The 22,083-nt window shown below is 45.5% G+C and overlaps 1 protein-coding gene across 1 annotated transcript in view; it reads left to right on the forward strand.

The window, feature by feature from the left end:
- Positions 1-17,829: 17,829 nt before the first annotated feature.
- The window catches only part of SLC22A3 (solute carrier family 22 member 3), an 88,087-nt gene continuing 83,833 nt past the window's right edge, over positions 17,830-22,083 (forward strand). Inside the window, exon 1 of the mRNA XM_063098027.1 lies at positions 17,830-18,333. Within this exon, the coding sequence (XP_062954097.1) occupies positions 17,830-18,333 (504 nt within the window). The remainder of the gene's footprint in view (positions 18,334-22,083) is intronic.

The following is a 22,083-nucleotide window of genomic DNA, read 5'->3' on the forward strand; positions in this document are numbered from 1 at the left end:
CTGCATCCCGCTGTAGGAAAGGTTCGCAGCCTTCCAGGTGTGGCCCAGGTCTTCTTGTCCTCACCTGTGTGCACTCATTCATCTCAGTCTGGAATGGCCCCTTATCCCTATCTTTCAGACCCAGTACAAGGAGTGAGTCTTTTCTGATTCCCAGACACAACTGATGGTCACCCTCTTTTTGTCCCCAGGGTTTCAGACTGGCACCTTTGATCTGATTTCACATGCCTCTCCTCTCTGCCCTTTCTATCCCAGAGATTATGCTCTGTAAGGGCAGGGATAGTAGCTGGTCCAATAGCAGGAACAAATGAATGAATGAATAAAAATGAGGAAGACAGAGATAAATACAGTTTTGTGGCACTGATTCCTCACCTCACTTTTTGGGTTCAGTTCTTTATTGAGAAATAAAGCCACCAAATTACTTTATCACTATCCAGGCCACATCCCTGTCATTCACCCATAGGATACAGTCATAGATCTCACTAAATGATCTGCCGTGTCGCCTATGTTTCTCAAAGTTTGCGTCCAGGAACACCACTCTTTTAAGATGGTCTGTGAGAGATGGGTCCCAAGGTCAAAGTAAGTTATGGAAACAGTGTACACCACATTCCTTCCCCTCTTGGAGATACAAAATCCATCTTAAAGGCTCTGAGAAGTTTTATAGGAAAAAAGTTTAATTTGATCGCTCAGGGCTTCCCAGACTTATTTGAAGTGGAACCCTTTTTCCTCAAGTCAGACCTTGAAGTTTTAATATCTCTTAAAGCTAGTGAATGCTGGCCAGTGGTAGTCTTTCAATTTACTGACTTAGTGGGATTATTCTCATTAACATATCCCACTTGATTCCTATGCGGTGACTCAATGTAATCTTCTGCAAATAAAGAGGTATATAACAGTTTTTACAATATTTCAGTTTTCCAAACAAGCAATGTGTTTTGAGTTTATGACATATTTTACAAATTAATGATTTTCTTTCTCAATTAAGAAAATCTATGCCTATCAAAGAGACTTCCTTTATTTTATGAGATTCATATTTTTTTGCAGACAACTTTTTGTTCTATCTTAACTGTTTGAGGATTAATAAAATAAGATATGTAAAAGTTATTATTTTGATTTCTTAATTGAAATGTAAGTGGGTTGAGGTCAGGTCTTGCTTCCTTTCTTCTTGGGGCTTCATGCCAGTCACCTTAAGGAAAGGCAAGTTGCATTATTTTCCAACATGCTCTGGATGGTGGGATCAAACATGGATATTTCATGCTTTTATTTTTAAAAAATTTTTTATTTGCATTTTCATCGTTACAAATCATACTTATTCCTTATGCCCCTTATCCAACCTCTCCCCTTCCCTCCCCATCCCCCTTTATCCCCCTCCCCACCCAATAACCATAGATTTGTTCTCTCCATCTCATGGATTAACTGTTCTTTGTTGGTTTGTGGCCTAGATGATGTGTCCAGTGCTGGGACAGGTGTGATCAAGTCCTCCCCTGTTATCATAAAGCAGATGCTTCTTCTATTACTCTGGAGCGCCCTTTGTGAAGAGAGAGGACCTCTTCTTTTCAGGGGCGGTCTCCACTGGTGCCTCTCCTGGTGTCAATGCAGTTGAGAGTCTGGCATGCCATCTGCATGGTGGCTGTGACTGCTGCTATAGAGACTAGCCGCTTTTGCAGCAGCCATGGCAATTGCGGTGGCTATGGTGGGCTACCCATGTGAAAACGGTATTTTTGGTGTGCTCTTTACCTGGTGTGGCTGGGGGCAGCTTCCCCTGGCTCCATATCTCAGGACCCCTGTGAGGCCCTGGGGCAGTGGTGGCAGCTTACCTAGTTGTGGCTGGGTTTGGCTTCCTCCGGCTATGTCATGCTTTTAAGTTTCAGATTTAAGAGTCAGAAACTTAAAGTGTATCTATGCATACATCCACATTTAAATGTAAGTTTAAAGACACTTCATTATCCAAAAAATCCATCTGTTTAGTTGATTTCTACAGGTGAACTTGTATAATATTAAATGATCTTCCTTTAATATTCATTAGTACTGCCTTTCCTGAAAAAATAATACAAATCTCAAATCCTATTGTAGAACTGGTATTTAAAAGCCCAATTTCACAGTTTTCCAAACCCAATTTCCTAAATATTTGGAAGGATCAATACCATAAACAGTCCTATTTTTAGCCATCTGAAAAAAGTCTTACGGCATTTCATCTGGGAGAGGATTATGCTAATAGCTTCAGATATCACATCTGTAAAAAGTTGCTTGATATTCGCTAATGGAGATTTCACAGCCACAAAATATCCAAGTGACTTTTTAAATCGGTGTGTCTATCGCTATTTCTAAGATATAAAATGCACTCCATTGAACAAATGTCTGCCAGCACCACACACTGAGGATCTTCCAGGCTGAGCCTATATAATACCTGCAAGAGCAATAAGGCGTAAATCAACTGCTGCCCTGGCAAGTTTCTCTTGTAAAGTTGTTGTGTTGGCGTCACCAGCTCATGACAGGCTGGTCAGAAGCACATCCGAAAACGTCAGTGGAGCAATAATTAGCAACTGCGTCAGGTGTCTGAGCCCATTTTGATAATGTGAGATCATGGCTTTCTTGTTCTTGGATGAACAGGAAAGAAAACTTTCTGTAAACCATAGATGAGCTAATTTAATTTTCCCATCTGTATATGAGAAAAAATATTATTAGATCAAATCATTAAAAAAAAGAGGTTCAGAAAATACAAATATTCTGAACTGATAACTAAATGAGTCATTGGGTTTCCCTCAAGATGACTCAGAGAGCCAAAGAATTATTTGCGGAATATCTAGTCATATGTCCAGCACTGCACTGGGCATTTTTCATATAAGAGAAATACATAATGCAATCCCTGTCAGCAAAAAGATTAAGAAGACAGTAACAACTTACATGACACAATTGGAGAAGGGTACCCTTTGCTCAGTGGCATGTTATCGGGTGCTAAGTGGTATGCTGTAGGCATAAATATTTAGTAAAAGGTGAAAGATTTATATGATCTGAAGAGAAACTGGAGTATAGGCATAAATATTTAGGACTGAAGAGAAACAAGCAGAATTTGGAAGTTCACAAGAGAGGTGGGGGCTGAGTGCAACGTGGAAATGCAGGGAATTTTGAAGAATAGTTAATACTTATTGAATGCTTCTTTTTGCCTGATACTAATCTAAGCAATCGACTTACAGTGTTTCATTTATTTCTCCCTGTAGTCCTGGGGGCGGATTCTGCTGTTCATCCCCATTTTACAAAGAGGAGACTAAGACTCAAAGAGGGTAAAGGATGCATTTAAGACACACAGCAAGTATATGACAGAGGTGGAATTCCAGAGCAGCTTCTAGAAGTTGGTTTGCTTCAATAGCTAATTATATTTAAGAAGGCGTTAGTGTGGACATGAATATGGGTATAAATGTATACATATATATTACATGTGATGTAGGCAGAAGACAGTGATAAGAGAGAACACTTCAAATTTGAGAGAAGGTTTAAGCATAAGTAGAAAAGTGGGAATTGGCATGGGCTTGGGGGAGTTGTGAGGGAGATATTTGACTAACTGATAAAGAGGACATGTCAGGGAGGGTTAGGTGATCAGGGTGGTAGAGGACCCAGTGGGCAGGTCAGTGTTCATGTGTGGCAGGGAGTTTTTGAGTTTTGACTGGTCTGGAGCTAAGATTCAGGTGTGTACTGGCTGGTACATGACCATCATAATTTATCTGTGTTTTCAGTACACAGACAGAATATTTAGGGACATAATACAGATGCCTAGGGATGTCCCCCAATTTGACTGCAGCCCAGGAGACCTGTGGAAAAGAACTTGAGCACTGACTGTACTTGGGATTCAGACATGTGCAGACTTGAGGGAGAATCTAGAGGTGGGGAGTGGTGGGACCTGTGGGCTGAGCTTCAAGGGAAGCTGCGTCCAGCCCTTCCCAGCTCCCATGCAGTGAACAGAGGCCCCTAGTGAGTGAGGATCAGTCGACGCAGATCTGCTATTCCCAGTGTCCCCCAGCTTCCCACGTGTCCATTCTAATTCTGTACTTTCCAACAAGACGATCCCTCAGCTCCAGCCAATCACTTCATCTGGTCCCTGACCAGAGAATCCATGATCTGTTCTCATTCTTGATATTGAAAAGACCTTCAAGTAGATTTTTTTACCATATGCTATTTTCTCCTTGTGCTCTGACTTGAGCACTTAACCCATGAGTAAGATGAAATTCCACAGGACGCATGAGAACCCCCACCCACTGCTGTCCTGGAGAGTCCTGGGAAGGTACAAGAAGAAGTACAGAACCCTGCCACAATGGTATTTGGAGTACACGGAAAAGTCAGCCCCTGGGGTTCCCAGAAATGTGTGACTATGAGAACGCTACCAGGGACAGGGCTTCCTGCTGGAGTCGTGGGGTCGAGGGGGTTTTGGGGGGGTGGGCTGGACTAATGGCTGCTGAGATTCTCAGAGAGTGTTGAAGGGGCTGCATCGTGAGTGCAGGCTGGTGACACCCAGGAGAGCCAGGTTATTAAGTACAAAGCATCCTGAAGCATGTTCAAGTGTGTTGTGGGATGTGCCCACACAAATCCTGTGCACCATGTATGGCTGTGCTCCTCAGGCAAAGACAGCAAGTCTTTTGCAGTAAGATCACCAGTTAACAGCAATGCCTGAAATAGCAAGAGGAGAGGGAACACAAGTACCTTGAGTTTTCAGTCACAGCCTCCTTCTGAGACTTGGCTTGGAGAAGCATGATTGATCGCTGTATCGATAGAACTTGTTTCTGCGCCCATCCAAAGATGATGCTTATTTCAGAGCAGAAGAAACCCAAAGCTCGTGGCTTCAGTGTCATTTGTCCTCCGAGCTGAACCCAAGGTCACACCCATGACATGGAGCGCACAGACAACCCCCAGCTGAAAAACAGCTGGGCCTCACGAATCGGTTCTCCGGAGCATAGAAGTGTCTCCCCATGGAAGCAATGCCAAGAAGGCCTCAGCTCTCAGGCCAGCCAGTAAACTCTCTTTAACCCCCTGTGTTCCGAGGGGTACCAGGAGCCACCGTGCAGCTGGAGGCTGAGGGTGGAGCAGGCCTGGGGGGTGAGAGGGCTGGATTTGGAGTTCGGAGACTGTCATGTCCTTCAAAGGAAGAACTCGATGGCATGATTATTTTTGCAAAGTTTTCCAGGGCCGGTTGTCCTAGCAATATTATTGCTTAAAAAAACTTTTTTATTTTGGAATAGTTTAAGACTCATAAGAGGTTGTCAAAATAGTACAGAGTTTCTGTGTAGCCTTCACCCAGCTTAAGCAATGATCATACCTTAGGTAACCATGGTACATTGTCAAAGCCAAGAAATTGACTTTGGTACAATACTATTAACTCAGGTCAAGAGCTTATTTGGATTTGATTAGTTCTATTTTTTCCTAAACAAATGTAATACTTTGGAATTATTAGATCATTTTATTTTAAGTGTTACAAATGCTAAAAATATTTATTTTTCCAGTGAAAGCTTCCATTCTTCACTGTAAAAAAGCCTGACAATATTATCTGAGTGAAGACTGAGTAGGTTTTATATTCATACAAATTAATTTTGACATAAAAAAGGCAAAGATTTTTTAAAAAACTTATGGAATATGCTATAATTGCAACCAAAAATGTAATTTATGAAACAATTTAAAAAATTAATCTGAATCAGCATATTTATAATAATGTATCAACCTGGGTCCTAGTCCCACTTGCTGTAAACTGACCAAAGTTACTTTCATTGGGTAAATTAATCTATTTGGTCCTTAATTACTTGATTGTAAAGTAAGGAAATTAGATTACACGGCTTCTAAAATTTCTTTTAGTTAAAAAAAAAAAAACCCTATGACGCCTTCATGTCAAGGGTATTATATAGACACCATTATAGAAGTGTAAGATGGTTTATGATTAAAAAACAAACCAAAAGCCGGAACTTAAGCAAAGGGAAAAACTATCTTGTACTCATCTAAAAAATGAGAAAAAATGGAAGGTAGCATGCGTGTTGGGGTGGTGAGGAGACCCACAGGTGGCCCAGGACAGTGGAAACCATGGGCTCTGGAGCACAGGTAGGGAGCCATGGTCTGGATCCCCCACGAGCCACTTCAACCCGTGTGACATCTGGACAAACGATGCAAACCTTCTCAAGCCTCAGTGTACTCACCTGTGAAAGGATGATGGGATCTCATTAGCGTGACAATGGACACAACATGTGAAGTCCATGGCACGGCCGCTGGCATAGAACCTAATTCCGTGAATGGAAGGAAAGAGCCCTGGATGTTAGGTGTGAAGCAGGAGCGAAATAAAACCTGGGAAGGGATTTGAGCCGCCAGATGATGTGAATGGAACGGGGGGTCAGCCTGCCTTTGATAGTGGCCGTGAGCTTAAGTGGGGAGCCCCTGGTTTCCGAGGAGCCCTCTTGAGGAGAACATGTCATAGGCTCAGCCATGGCTGGGGACCTGGCACTGATGTCCTTGGCTGAGCTGAGAAGGCGCAGGGGCTTCTCACAAGACAAGGGGAGACTCGCCCAGTCTCAGCAGCTCCCAGTCTGCGGAGAGGAAATGCCTACAACAGGGGACCCCACCTGTTTTTGGAAAACGTAAGCTCGTCCCACATCCCTTTTATATCACTATAAATTTGAGATCAGAATTTGGTCTGTGGATTCCAAGGAGAACCTAAGACATCTTGATATGAAAACAAAACAATTTATTAATCTCTAATTATCTTGCCACTCATACTAGTTTCTTATCCACGAACGTCTTTTCTTTTGCCTTTTCTCTTGGCCTTTTCTTTTAGCATTTATAGTGGTGTCTCAGACATAGCTTTCCAACTGCTGTTACACGAGACAAGTCAGAAAATCATCTAGCAACAATTAATTATGTTAAAAGATAATAAAAACAGTTAAAACAGAAATATTTGTTTACACTCCTGCCATTTACATCAAAATCTCCCAGTGGATACACTCATTCCCTTATCCTGTTCTTTTGGGGCACATTTTTAAAGTTTCCTTTTGAATTTTTCAGATGTTTTTTTCTTTTTCACATTTAAGATGTTGCTTTAAAACCTCATAAAATTGACTATTTCACCTGCCATCATTCTACAAACTGCATTAGAAAACCTGCCTCAATAAATATGTACAAACTGCACTAAAAATAACCTGGTTAGCCATAATTTATACATTTTGTCTTTATATTTACAAGAAAAGAAATTTGGAGCCCATTGCATTTTACAATCAGGAAATGTCTACTGCTCTGAATTTTATTGTTTTTTGAGGAAGAAATTATTTATTGGTTTATACTAGAACCAGACTTATACTTTTAGTCCAATAGACATAGAGAAAGAAATCATCCGTACTTTTTAGATACAAACAATTCCCAAAAGAAAGTAATCTACAAGAAGAGCAATGACTTTAAAATGTATTTAAAGTGTCTCACTGATATTTTCTACAAAGAGTTTACAGCAGGATGACACGATGCTGTAGGCCAACCTGCTTACTTCAATGCTATTAGGAAAATCAATCCTAGAGAAGAGCATTTACCATTTTAAATCTAGTGGCTCCTGGGTCCAGCCCTCAGCCTGGGGTAGGCATCCTGAGGCTTCGATCCTGGAAGACAGATGATTGGTCACATTAGGAGGAAAAACTGGTTCATCCAAGTCTTACACATCCGCCCATGCAATGTCATTCAGACAGTAATCCATATTTTGTTTTGAGATTTCCGTGACATACACAAACATTGAAAGTTGGACAAACCCAAGTTTCCAAATTGTTATAAACCTCATCTCTTTCTCCCACAGCTGATAAAAAGCTAAATGAGAAACACTTTCTATATTAACAATATTACTAAGTTTCCAAACTTTAGGATACAGTATTTCTTTTTGGAGCTCTAATGAATAACATTTGTAGGTTTTACACAATTAAAAGTGAGTCTTGAGTAACCTTCTTCAATTTTTTTTTGATTGGTCAGTGTTCTTATGGAAAAAAATAGGTACTAACCATCTATACAGGCATTTATTTCTCCCAGTTCTGGAGGCTGGAGGTCCCAGATCATGGTGCCAGCATGGCAGGATTCTGGTGAGGGCTCTCTTCCAGGGTGCAGACTGCCACCTTCTTGCTCTGTCCTCACATGGCGGGCAGAGAGACAGTGAGCTCTTTGGAGTCTCCTCTTATAAGGACACTAATCCCATGATGAGAGCCCCATCCTCATGACCTCATCTAAACATAATTATCATAGTCTCCCCCCACCTTATCTCCAGGGGACACATTCCAAGACCCCCAGAGGATGCCTGAAATCATGGATAATACCAAAGCCTATATACACTATGTTTTTTCTCATATATATCTACGATAAAGTTTAACTATTAAATTAGGCACAGTAAGAGATTAACAACAATAACTAATAATAAAATAGAACAATTAAAACAATATAAAAGGTAATATAAGTTATGTGAACGTGATCTGTCTCTCAAAATATCTTATGGTACCATATTCACCTATTTTCAGACCGTGACTGACCCCAGGTAACTGAAAGCATCAAAAGCAAAACTGCTGTTAAGAGGGGTCTACTGTATCTCCTGAAGGCTGCACCTCCAAATACCATCACACTGGGGTTTGGGGCTTCAACATAGAAATTTGGGGGTTCACAATTCAGTCCATAGCACTAATACTGGCTAAAAAAGGAGATGTACTGGAAAAATAATGTGTAGCAGCACACAGAGACAGCAGGAAGGCTGGAGAACCAGGTCAGCAGGTGCACAGGGGAGATGCCAGGGAGATGCCAGGCAGAGGGATCCACCACCAAGAGTGTGTCCAGGGCAAGGTCCAGGAGGAGGTCCCTGCTGGTGCTCCCACAGCTCAGCCACAGACACCTGGCTTCAGTGCCACAAACTGGGGCACTGCACTGCCCTTGTAGATCCTACATCCTTGCATCCGGGCGGGGCTGGGCAGGGAGTGTGGGGCTGGCTCTCTGGGCTGCCATGGTGAGAGGCTCCATTTGGGGCTCCCACAGGGACACAGCAGGGCTGTGGGGGTGAGCAATGCCGGGTGAGTTCTTGAACCTCCCTTTGCCCCATTTCCTCATCTATAAAATGGAGACAACAATAGTACCCACCTCACAGGGTTGTTGTAAGTGTTACAGGAGTTAAAATTTAGACACAGCCTGGAACATTGCAAGTGCTGTTTAAGAATTTTTAAAATAAATAGCAGGAAAAAAATTAAAGATGGATGAGCAAAAGGGGGATGCTAAAATCACCATGCTGTTATTTACCCAAGGGTCACTACTGCCAACACTCCCGAGTACCTCTCTCCAGGCCACCTTTCCTGCATGTGTAGACTCTGGAAACGTCATTCATCCCTCAAATACATGTTGAGTGCCCATATTGTTACAGCATCTACTGTGCTTGGGATGCAATAAATAATTCCTATGGAGATCATATAAATGATACACAACAACAACAAAAAAGGATTGTGAAGACTGTACTATGGAGCTGATCTGCAAATTGTTGTTCCCTGTCTGCACTCAGACAAGTATAGAACTTGGGAGAAGGCATTTAGAAACTTTCACACCAATCTGACATCACCATGACATCCAGGTGTGTGACCACTGGCTGGGTCTCCTTGAACAGGATGTAGCAGTCCAGGGCTGTGAATTTACCCCAGGGGTGCATGTGGTGTGACCTGCAAACTGCTCATACCCAGTAAGATCACATACGGTCTGCAACAGATGGAAATAGACAAACGGACAGACAGAGAGATAAATATGTCTCCTTCACCACAGATGGGTTGAGGAGCACTGACAGCAAATGTGGTCCTTGCAACCTGTTTCTTTGACAATTAAGAGGTTAAAATCAAGTTTTAATTGATGCCTGAGGTGACCTCCCATTTGAAGATTACATTAATATGATTAATGTACAATGGCATTGAAGTTCAGAAACAGTGGATCTCTCTTGAATGCTCGTCCCAGGCGGCCATCACTACTTCATGGAAGGCACCTCACTAGAAGACAATTTCACCCATAATGCAGTCCAATAGCAGAAACTTCTGAGCAATATTCTAGCAAGGCTTCAATAAATAGGACAGTGGCCTCTCCACTGAGTCCTTCATAAATCCCAAAGTAATAAACATTACTACAGCACAAGTAAGCTGTTTTCTCTTAACAGCCCATTTTTTCACAAAGAATACAAATTTTCCTTTTCACTTTACCTCCCTGATGACTGAGAAAACCCCAAGCAGAGCTGTGTTGTGATATTGTGGTTTGGGGGATGGCTAGGCTCACTCACTGGCTAAGTGTCTTGTTCTCCCACTTGCATGATCTTCAAGCATATGCAAGTCAAGTTCACGTTCCTCCCAAATTACAACTGACCACATGCTCAGGCCACTCTAGAACAAACACATCTGTGTATAAATGAAATATTCTGAGACAATATCATTAGCTCCATAGGAAAAAATGCCACTTATCAGATGGGACACTTCATGATGCATATTAAGGGACAGGATGCCTGCCCTAAGAGTGGTGGAGACCCATAGGGAGTACTGTAGCAATGGGACACTTTCCAGAATGCACCAACCAGTAGAAGGATGACCACTCTCTCTCACTCATTGTGCTGCCCCCTCTCCTCTCCCTGTGGCCGACATTCCTGATCAACCGGTGCCTATTTTCCACTCAGCCTCCAAGTTATCCCCAACACTGGATAGTGTCACCAGAAGACAGGGATGGGAGATGAGGTGAAACCTAGTTACCGTTTCTGCCCTAAACCATTTGTGATGAGAAGGTTTCCAAGAGCTGCAATGCACTTCACCTCGTGCTTGTTATAACAGCTCAAAACCCCAAGTGCTGGGAAGGAAAGAAGTGAAGGCCTGCTATTTTATACTTTAACAGACTAAATATGAACTCTAGAAGTCCCTTAGCTTTAAATAAGTTTTCCCACCCCATCATAATTCAATTCTGGAATATTTAGCCCTATTTGGCATTTTTTCTTGGTTACCACTTTCTCCAAAGGTGACTTTAAATCTATGATTCTAGATGCTTCCAGTATAGAGAAAGAATCTATTTCAGAAAAGATAATAATTACCCATATTATTTTCCCCCAAACAGAAACTTTCTTCTGGGGAAGCCCAAATTGTAACCAACTGGCAAGCAAAAGATAATTATAAATATTGGTCAATTTAAATCAATGTTGAGGTCTAATTACAGGCCATAGAATAATGAACATGCTCTATACTTTTTACTACCTTCACATACTAAGGTAAAAAATAGCCACCCCATGCCAAATAAGGAAAGAATCGAGTCTTTCAAACATTCCTACCCACTTGTTAAAAAAGAAAATACGATTCCTCATTTTTTCCCCTTAAGCCTGAGTACGTGCACCAATTCACTTGCCAAATTTTCTTCCAAAGGATCTTTGAAAAAAAGTCTTATTTCAACATTTATTATAGTATTCCCAAACAAACTAATCTTTTTGTGTTTTACTGTGCCCATAAAGCATAAATGTAATTACAATGACATGTTTTGTTAACTCAGTATGTGATGAATATACTTTTATACTTAGTATATCCATCTCTAAATGCAATAAAAATCCAACTATAAAATTTCAGATGAATAAACTGAAGCAATTACTTTTTCAAAGAAAGTTAAAGTCGATATATTTTACAAAGCTAAAGGCTGTGGTACAATTAATTCTTATTGCTCCTATTCAACCAACATTTATTGATCACTATGTCCAGATCAGCGCTGGGCAACAGAACTTCCTGTGATGACGGAAATGTCCTGTCTGTGAAGTCCAGTGTGGTAGCCACTAGACACACGTGGCTATGGAGCCCTTGAAACATGGCCCACGAGGAACAGGATTTTTCATTTCACTTAATTTTAATTAACGTAAATTTAAATGGCCACATGTGGTTAATGGTGATTATATAGGACGGCACAGATATAGGCAGATTATGATATTTTGAAGACACAAAGATGAGTGTGATGCTGTAAGTACCTACAAAGCAATGGGAGAAATAAAATGCATCAATGATTTTAAATCAAAATCCCAATCAAATTTGTCTGGAACATAATAAAATGTAAAATTTATACAGGAGAAAAAGGACCTGAGAATAACCAAGGCAATTTTGAAGAGAAGCGAGGTGAGGGGAGAGAAAAGGCAGGACGTGTCCTACCAGATACAGAGACATTATAGGACCCCAGTGATGGATAGTGAGATATTAGCATTCAGACAGACTAGCAGAGCAGCAGGACAGAAGGAAGGGCTCAGGAGCAGATTCAAGCACATGCTGGAACCTGATATAAGACAGAAAAAAAGGACTATTCAGCTAAGTGTCCATATGGGAGAAACAAGTAAAATTAGATCCTATCATACTCTGAAAAAAAATCACTCCAGAAATATTAAACTCCAATTTGAAAAAGTACAATTTAGTAAGAACATAGAGAAGAAAGTATTTAAAATCCCAGTCTAGGGCGGGATTTTTGCAGCAAGACTCAAAAAGCAGATACTACGAGTAAGACTGATAAATTTTACTACAGCAGAATTTATAATGTAGTCCCCAAGACACTAGAAAGTTAAAAGACAAGCCACAGACTAAGAAGACAGTACGTTTACACCTGACAAAGGAGCAGAATACATAAATATACGAATAATCTCCCAAAAATCCAATAAGGGAAACGAAAAAAAGGAAAAAAAGCCTCACAAATAACAAGGAGAACGTAAGCGGAGGATAGGAAGAGGCCGCTAAAGGTGAAGTGTGACCGATGCATGAGTATGCAGTGTGCTCATCTGACTCGTCAGGGACTCGTAAGTCAGAGCAGTGAGACTGCGCTTTACACCGTGGGACCTGCTAGCATGTTCGAGTCTAACAGGCCAAGCGCTGACACGCACGGGGCTGATCTCGTACGTACACCCTAGGGTCCAGCTGCTCCACTTGTAGGCTTTTACCTGAGATCAATTCTTGCACAAATGCACAAGGAAACAGTAAGTAAATGCACAGTAAGTTCACTGCAGCACAACTGGTAATCGTGAAAAATTAGAAACATCCCTCCATGGAGGCTTGTAGTACAGCCTGTGAGTAGGATGAAAGGTGGCAGTTAGAGCTAGATCCTTATTTATCAAGGCTAATAGGTCTCAAAAATACACGTATGGCGAAAGAACAGGGAGTGATAGAAGATTATGTTGTGTATGGTACCATTTACGTAAATTTTCAAAGCACTCCAAATACTCCCTACTGTTTGTGTGCAATACCTGTGTGTAAAAGGATTAAAGCACAGATGAAAATGGGAACAACTTCACACTAGTTACACCCCAGAGAGACAGGCCGGGGCCTTGGGGTCCTGCTCAGGCTTTTCTCTGTCTGAGGGGTTGTGCCCACGTGAAGCCCTGCTCCCCTCCCACCCCACCCCCTGGGAGCTGGGACCTCAGGATTCCCTGCCCAATGGCCCTCAGCCTGCTTTCCAGGCCCACCTCCTAAAGGAAGGGCCTAGTGGCTTCCTCTGGGAGGAAGGAAGGAGACAGGGGATAGGATCTGAAGGGGTAGGAAGGAGACTTCAACTGTGTCTGGTTATAAGGTTAGAACCTTATAACAATATATCTAAAACAAGCATATAAAAGGATGACATTTGCTAATTCTGGGATAGGTTGTATTTTCCTACTATTCTTTTATTAATCACTGACTCTTACATAGTACTTATTTTTTCTAGGGCTGTTCTAAGTGATTTGCATTAAAAATTAGGAGTTTCCATTATTAGTCAGATTTAGAGAAGAGGGCTAAATAACTTGGCCAAAGTCTCTCGGCTATAACGAGGAGAGGGGGATTTGAATCCAGCAGATCTGGCTCCAAAGTCCATACTTCAGCAGTTACACTAGGGCTGCTTGTTCATATGCTCAGATTGCTAAATTTAAAAAAAAAAAAATCATTAAAATTGAGGACCTTGCATCTGCTCTCCTCAGCAACGAGAAGCTGGAAACTCTGGACCGGTTCCAGAATAACTTAGGGCAGAGTAGAGTAATGTTGCTCTTTGGGGCTTTAAAACAAAAGAATGGACCCCTAAAGACACTCAGGTTGAAGGCAGATGAATGTAATATGAAAATACAGAAGCTGTTGAAGTACGTGAAAGACAGCAATCCCAAACTGACGACTGAATGTGATGCTGCTAGCACAACTCATCGTCGTATTGTGATTTTCTTTTTGGAGCCTCCTGAGACCATTTTCTCTATTAATTACGTATCTGGGGTGGGTGGGTGAGATATAATCTCTCTATAAGACATCTCATTAATGAAGGTCAAAGGGTCAAACAAATGTAGGATTTAGCGCTGCTTTTTCCTCTCTGGCTTATAGTGAATTCTGACAGGTCCCATACCCACTTTATAATCATAACGTGTTATCTCTCACAAGGATAATAAAATAAAAGTTGAAGCAAAAAACAAAAAACAACCAAAAAAACACCATGACAAACATAATACAAAGAAACCTGCAGTGAAATTCCATAAGAAAATTCTTAGATATGCCAGGAGCACAGACAAAGTCTACATTACTAGGGAAAGAAGGCAGTGGTGGTGGTTGGGGAAGGGTTCGAGGAGAGGGTGCTAACATTTGAACCAGGCCTTGATGGGCAGTGGCCAGGAGAAGTGGGAGGACGAAATTCCAAGAAGAGGGATTTCATGTGTACAGGCATAAATTTAAGAAGATTCAAAAGGCTTTGAGGATTAGCAAGTAGTTCTGTTTGGCTGTCTATGATGGGACAATTTGGTGAGGGACATAGGTTTGGACCTTGAAAGGGAGGGTGAGAAATGAGGATTTAATTTGTAAATCAAGGCGTGCCACTCAAGGTGGCACCTCCCAGCTGCACTGTGGGAATGACATCAGAAGAGAAGGGGTCTAGGAGGCCCAATAGCTGGCCTCAACCCACCCCATCCTCTTAACCAGGTTCTTGACTCTGCCACAGGAAAGAATTCAAGGGCAGTCAGAGTAGAAAGTGAGAACAGATTTAAGGCAATGAAGAAGAGGTACAGATTTCACAGAGAAAGCAGCATAGCTCCAGAGACCAGGGAGGCCCACATCAGGTTTAACACAAAAGTAAGAAATACACACAAAATTTAGCACAGAGTGAAGGCTAGCTCAGGAGAGTGAGCAGCCATTTGCAGAAAGCGAGTGATTCAAAAGAAAGCACACACAATTCAGCCTGTGAAGTGCGGGCTGGCCCCAGGAAAGTGAGCAGCAGCCCTGCCTTCTGCCCAGATTCAACTTTTATAGTTTCCCTAATACATATTCATGTTATCTAATGAATATAAATTCCACTTTACTGAGCATGTTCAGCTGTTAGGGTTACATAACCCCTTTCTACTGAGCGTGCCCAGCCACTGGATTTGCATAAGCCAGCCCCCTGAGGTCTCAATTTCCTGCATTGGTGCTGAAAATAGGTCTAACCAGCAACAGTAACTCTCCTCTAGAGCAGGCCTAGAGGAGGGGCCTGAGACCTCAGGGAGTGGCTTGAAACCCAGAGGTGTGTCCTAAACCCAAACCCATGGAAACTGAGCACCTCCTATCTCAGGAAGAAGATCCTGAGTGCAGGCTGGACCAGGGGACAGCTGCTGCAGGTGAGGAACCCTGAGGGGAGCCAGGGGCAATCGTCTAGCTGGCAGGCACTGAGGGTCAAATAAAGATGGTGGGCGTGCACAAGGAGAGGAGGGGACACGTGTGGGTGGGTAGGTGGGCAGATTAAGAAGCATCCATTTATTCCTCAAATATTTACTGAGCACTAGGTGATGGCAATATAGAAATGAGCACAACAGACAGAACTTGCTGCCCTCATGGAACTTGAGTTGTAGTAGAGGGACAGAGATAAGAAATAAATGAAATGAATAAGTAAAAACATATGATAAGCAAATGAAGAAAAATATACCTATGTAAGATGGTGGTAAGTGCTTTGGAGACAAAGCGGGAAGGGGGGATGTGCTTGTGCATGCTGGGGAGGATTGTCTGGCAAGGGGTGGGGTGTGCGGAGGTGTGAGATGTGTCCTGTTGACTCTGAGATTTTGACTCTGGAGCCAGGACATGGTTACATCAAAAGGCAGGGCAATAGGAGGAGCTGGATGCGGGGGGACAGATAGAGTCTAGGGTCCAGCAAGCAGTTAAAAATATGGCCTAGACTCTGGTGCAAGAGACATGTAGACCCAGAAGTCATTGCTAAGTTGGTGAGGGATGTGTGTTAACAGCTGAGATCATGGAGCCAGAGAACAATCATCACTCGGTCACCCAGTCAGCGGTCCTGTGTGCCCCCACGCCACCAGCCCTTTTATCCTACACAACTCCTATCTGTAATCTCAGGACAACCCTGCAAGGTCGGTATTATTAGCTCAGCAACAAAGTAGACCAACAGTAAAAAAAGCTAACTCTTATTAAGGGCATACCCTTGTGTGAGGCGCTTTTCTGGCATTTCTGCATATTCATCCATTCAGTCCTCACAGCGAAGCCATGAGTTAGGAATATTATTAGCCTCATTTGACAGGTGAGAAAATTGGGGCAGGCTGACTAAATTGTCCAAGGTCGCGAGGCCAGCTTGACTCTAGGCGACACGGCTCCAGAGTCCTTGTCCGAGAAGGAGGAATGGTAAGTCTGTGCTCGATCAGCCTCTTGGGCCCTCCGAGAAAAGCGGATAAGGACTGAACGTGGGCCCCTGGAGAAAAGTGAATAAGGACGGAACTTGGGGATGGGCGGGGGGTGCAAGGAGAAGAGCTGGAGAACTTCTCAGAAAACACGTGGAGAGGCAGGAGGCCAGGCCAAGGCCACCGTGCGGGGTGATGGCACAGCCACAAGCTGCCGCTAGAAGCGGACGCTAACCGGGCAGGGCCCCGCGTCCTGGCGCGGACGGCGCAGCCGGGGCGGGAGCGGGGGTCCGGGGGCGGGATCCCGCAGCGTTCTGCGGATCTTTGGGGGGCAATAATGAAGCTAAAAACAAGGATTCAAACCACCCATAAACACCCTTTCGCGGCGATTCAGGCCCCGGCGAAGTACGTCTACATGGGGCCTTGCTCTGAGATGGCCCCGTCTCACCTTGAACCTCCAGGACTCTGCGCAAGTCGCTTAACCCGTGCGGGCTGACCAGGTTTCCTTCTGAAAACCCTGGACGGTCTCGGAGGAGCCTCCAGACTCTGGCCCCGCATGGTTCAAGCTCTGCGATGGGTCGAGGGCCGAGGGCCGCGGCCCAGCGCTGCTGCAGGTCCCACAGTCCGCCCCAGGGGTCCGCACGGTGGCCTCTGCACGCGCAGGGCACGAGGGCTGGGGGGCTCTGCCGCGGCACAGGCGCGCGCGTCCTCAGTCCCCGCAGGTTGCACTGGGGACCGCGGAGACATCGAGGCCGAGGAGCCCGGGGAGTGGCTGCGTGACCCTGGAACTTCCTTCTTCTGGAGCCCGAGCCGGGGCGGATGGCAGGGCCGGCTGTTGGCAGGGACCGAATGGAGCGGCGCGCCAGGCCGGAGGCTGTGCCCGTCACTCGCGGTCCCGGGCCAGGTCTCCGGCGCGCGGTGGCGCGCTGCCAGGCAATGCCGCCCCGGCCCCGCCGCGCGCCCACCCCGACCCGGCGCTCCAGGCCCGCCGCGGTGGCTCTTCCCGGGGCCCACGGCCCGGGGCGGCGGCCGGCGCCCACCGAAGGGAGGCGGGGGCCGCGGGGCGCAGGAGGAGCGGCGGCGGCGGGCTCGGCGCCAGGGTCAGCGAGGCGGGTGGCGCGGGGGAGGCGGCGGGGTAAAGAGCGGCCGCCCGCAGGCCCGGCCGGTCACTCGGCGCCCGGCGGCGGGCGGCAGGACGCGCTCGCGGGGTGGCACGGCGGCGGCGGCGGCGCACCATGCCCTCCTTCGACGAGGCGCTGCAGAGGGCCGGCGAGTTCGGGCGCTTCCAGCGGCGCGTGTTCCTGCTGCTGTGCCTGACGGGCGTCACCTTCGCCTTCCTCTTCGTCGGCGTGGTCTTCCTGGGCAGCCAGCCCGACCGCTACTGGTGCCGCGGGCCGAGCGCCGCGGCTCTGGCCGAGCGCTGCGCCTGGAGCCCCGAGGAGGAGTGGAACCGCACGGCGCCCGCCCCCCGCGGCCCCGCGGCCCCCGACAGCCGCGGCGACGGCCGCTGCCAGCGCTACCTCCTGGAGGCGGCCAACGCCAGCGCCGCCACCGCCGCCGCCACCGCCACCGCCGCCGCCGCCGCCGCCACCGCCACCACCGCCACCGCCGCCGCCGCCGCCGCGGGCGCGCTCGGCTGCGCCGACCCGCTCGCCGCCTTCCCCAACCGCTCGGCGCCCCTGGTGCGGTGCCGCGGGGGCTGGCGCTACGCCCAGGCCCACTCCACCATCGTCAGCGAGGTAAGGGCGCGCCGGCTGCGTCCACCGGCTGCGCGCCCCGCGGCGGGTGCGCCCCGAGCCCCCTGAGCGCGGGGACACCGGGCGCCGCGCGACTCTGCGGGACGCGTCTGTCCCGCCTGTGGAAGCTGGAGGGGGAGCACGGTGCTCCGATTGATTCCCCGGCGGACACGGGAAGCGTGGGAAGCTGCCCACGAGCAAAGGTCCGTGGAGACCGGGACAGGTTGGCTACCTTTGGGGACCCACCAAGGTTCATCCCACACTTGAAAGTGCTGCGTCGTAAATGCCGGGAAAGGCCTTTCTTTCCTTTTCTTGAGCCAGAGAGTTAACGGAGAGATGCTTTGGTTTGAGGTGTGAACGAAAGCTTTTACGAAAGCCGAGTTCCAGACGCGTCGCGCACACCTTCTCGGGAATCAAAGCATCCAGGACGATGCACGTTACCTCTGTGATGTGCTGGCGCAGTAATTGGAAATTATGGGTCAACTCGTGGTAGGGAATCTCGGTCTCTGGGGCGAGCGAGGTTGGCAGGTCTGGATTGGCGTGTGGTCTCCAGGGGCAATCAACGTTTGAAGCCAGTGCAACTTTTGCCGGTTGCCCAAATGATTATCTGAAATGCGAGGGGACAAAGTTCGAGGCTCTCCCAGGGAATGGTTTTGGTAAAACTGCTTTGGGGCAAAGAGCGACATCTGAGAGAGGTTGGGAAAGCTGAGATGTTAGAAAAGAGGTTTAGCTTTCTCCTGCTGATCAGTTGCAGGAACGCAGCAGGAGAGGCTGCAAGCCTTCCTGAGGGGGACCCCCACCCCGTTTACACGTACATTGCACATTTTGTTGGGTATGTTCGGGCAGGCAGTGCATTTGGGCGTTCCTCGCCCTTGGCCTTGGGATTCTGCTCCTGCATCCTTGCTGGCACAGTAGTTTGCATTTTCGTGAGTTCCAACAATAGAGTGGAGTCACGTTGTAATGATCAACTCAGAAACAGCCTCTACTGAGCACGGATCACAGAGCTGAGCAGTTTTATTGAACTTTTGTCTACAGTCATAGCTCAATTTAATTTAAAAAAAATAATTGAATGTGCTCAGGTATATTGGAAAAGAAAATATTTTTGTCTTCATTTTATTTTTCGTCATAAACATTTTTAAAGCACCTACTTGAATAACGGGGAAACACTGGATTGAGAGGTGGGAGTGCACTTTCTGCCACTGTTAACGGTGTTCTTTGGTTTGGAGACATCATCTCTTTGGAGTTGGGATCGTAGATCGTTGAGATTGTACATGTTCAGTAATGCCACGTGTGGGTGTTAGCACACTGCATATGGCCCCGTGCTAAGTGCTGGGATGAAATCCCATGGCAGCCCAACCAGGCAATGTGTGTGTGTGTTTGGGGACCTTTAATTTCTATTTAATCCATGGGTAAGGCTGTGGACTGCTTATAAACTGGTGGTCTTGTTAGGATTTCACAGTTGCAATGAATAGGGCGTGGACTTGGGAAAGAGAAGGCATTATTCCTGGTGTTTCCCTAGAGTTGCATCTGTCAGGGAGCTGCTTCTACTCCATGCAGCAGGGCCGCTTTGTGTTTACTTCCCAAGGAACCAGAAAAGCCCAACTGGAGAGTAGACGTGGTTTTTCAAGACATTTAAAAATGAGGAATAAAATGAGCCTTAAAAAGCTAAATGCACATACACTTGAGTGAGGTTTGTATGAGTGAACATGATCCATGGCCATCAAAGAAGGGAGACATAAAAATCTGTAAATTAATACTCCAACAGACACTTTAGAAACATTCTGAGGTTCCAGGGTTACTAGCATTCCAGGGTTACATCACAGTGGTCTTATGAAGGTCCTGGGGTCCAAAACAGCATGGAGTGGTAGAAAGTCAGGAGATGGGTCCTGGCATGGTTTCCAGCTAGCTGTAGGGCTTGGATGAATCACTTAAGCCTCTCTGGGCTTAGCTTTCTCATCTGTAAAATCAGGCACTGAATCGAGCCCTTTACAATCCCACAAATGCCAGCAACATCACCACCAAGTTACTGCTTAGTGTGCTCATAACAGTAATTAAAAATCTTCTTGGAAAAGTAATATGGTATTCAGAATGTGCTTCTCAAAACCACAGACAAATTTTAAAAATATATTGTGGAGATTTTTTTTTTTTTTAATCCTAAATAGTTTTGTGCTTCTTTTGGTTTGTTTGTTTTTCATGCTCTGATTCTTAAAAGGAAAGCCCCATCTATTCAGGAAGTTCAGCCGCTTCCAAAATGACTGAGTCTCTCTGAGAGTTCTTCATGGCCAGTATCTTGCTGCCTTTGGTTTTGAATATGGTGCATTTCATTTTTGTTCTTTCCAATTCTATGACAGTGATGAAAGGAATTGTAGTTCCATCTTAAGCTAACATTATGTACTCACTGTACTTTTATAGACTTGAAGTCTAAGATTTAATCATGCAAGGGGGTAAATTGGGAGAGTTTATAAATTGGGCAGACTGACTAGATTCCAGAATGCCTCCATTTGGCTATTATACTTAATCTTTGCACCATTGTGGGGGAGGTATCATTGTCCCGACTTTATAGAGGAAAGACTTGAAGCCAGAGATGTTACAGGACCTGCCAGGGCCCCACAAATTTTATGTAGCTAAGTTGGATTCAAATCCAGGGTGCTGGTTATAAATCAGTCACCATTCCTCCACACAGTGCTCTAAATTCTTCAAACAAGTCCATGAAACATGATACCCAGGTCACTCACACTTTACAACCTGCAGGAAACCTGGATGAATCTTTGTTTTTATTTTGTTGCTATTGTGGTCCTCCCCCCATGATGTGCCATTTTGTTTCATTTCATGGTGTCAGGAACCAAAATCAACCAGACAGGCAAACGAGAGGCTCTGCCTTCACCTGGTGGGAGTGGTTCTCAATCCTCTTGATGTGAAAGTTGCAAAATGGCAGCAGATGGCCAAATTGATCCATGCTCAATACACAAAGAAGCTTCATTATAATAATATGCAAGAGTATCTCCTGTCTCTCTCTGGAAGCTGATATTTTGGATTATCAACACTCAGCTGAAATTTATTATATGCGAGGCACTGGGCTAGGCTGGGTAGACAAAGATGAGTAAGATTCTTTCTCCTATAAGCTCAAGGCCTGGAGGGGAGAATTGCACCGAGACAACATTGTGAAGAGAGCAGTGGTAGGTGTGGACCAGGGCAGAAAGGACACTGACCTTGACCTCAGCCTCAGAGGACAAGGAGCAGTCCACGAGGAAAATATGAGGCAAAGGAGCTCCATTCTCACATTCTCTCATCTCCGTCATCATTTCCTCTGCAGCCGTTTATGAAGCACCCTCTGGAGCAGAGGTTGGTGCTTGTTCCTCGGTTCCACCCAGAGTTTGGAATCAAGAGATGAGGGTAGGGTCCTGGAATCTTCCTCTTGCACAAGCACCTAGGGCCTGTGCAGGTGGCCCATGGGCCACACAGAGAGGCTGCTGGGGGTTTCTTCATGAGGAGCACGATGAAATATCATGACTGGAATAGCAGTAAGTGCCAGTTCTGCCAAACATGCTCTGCTGACTCTGGGACAGAAGCAGCACACCTTTATCTCAGGGCAGGAACCCAGACTTTATCTGATGAAATGCTGCTGCTGATTTTCAGAAAGCTTTGAGCTCTCCAGGGGTGGGCAACTGGTAGTAAAATCCTGTAAGTGATGGGGGTGGGGGCACAGCTGAACCACACTCTGGGAATCTTGGCTAACATATAGAGGAGCTTTGG

This window comes from Cynocephalus volans, chromosome 5 (assembly GCF_027409185.1).
Source record: "Cynocephalus volans isolate mCynVol1 chromosome 5, mCynVol1.pri, whole genome shotgun sequence".
NCBI lineage: Eukaryota > Metazoa > Chordata > Mammalia > Dermoptera > Cynocephalidae > Cynocephalus > Cynocephalus volans.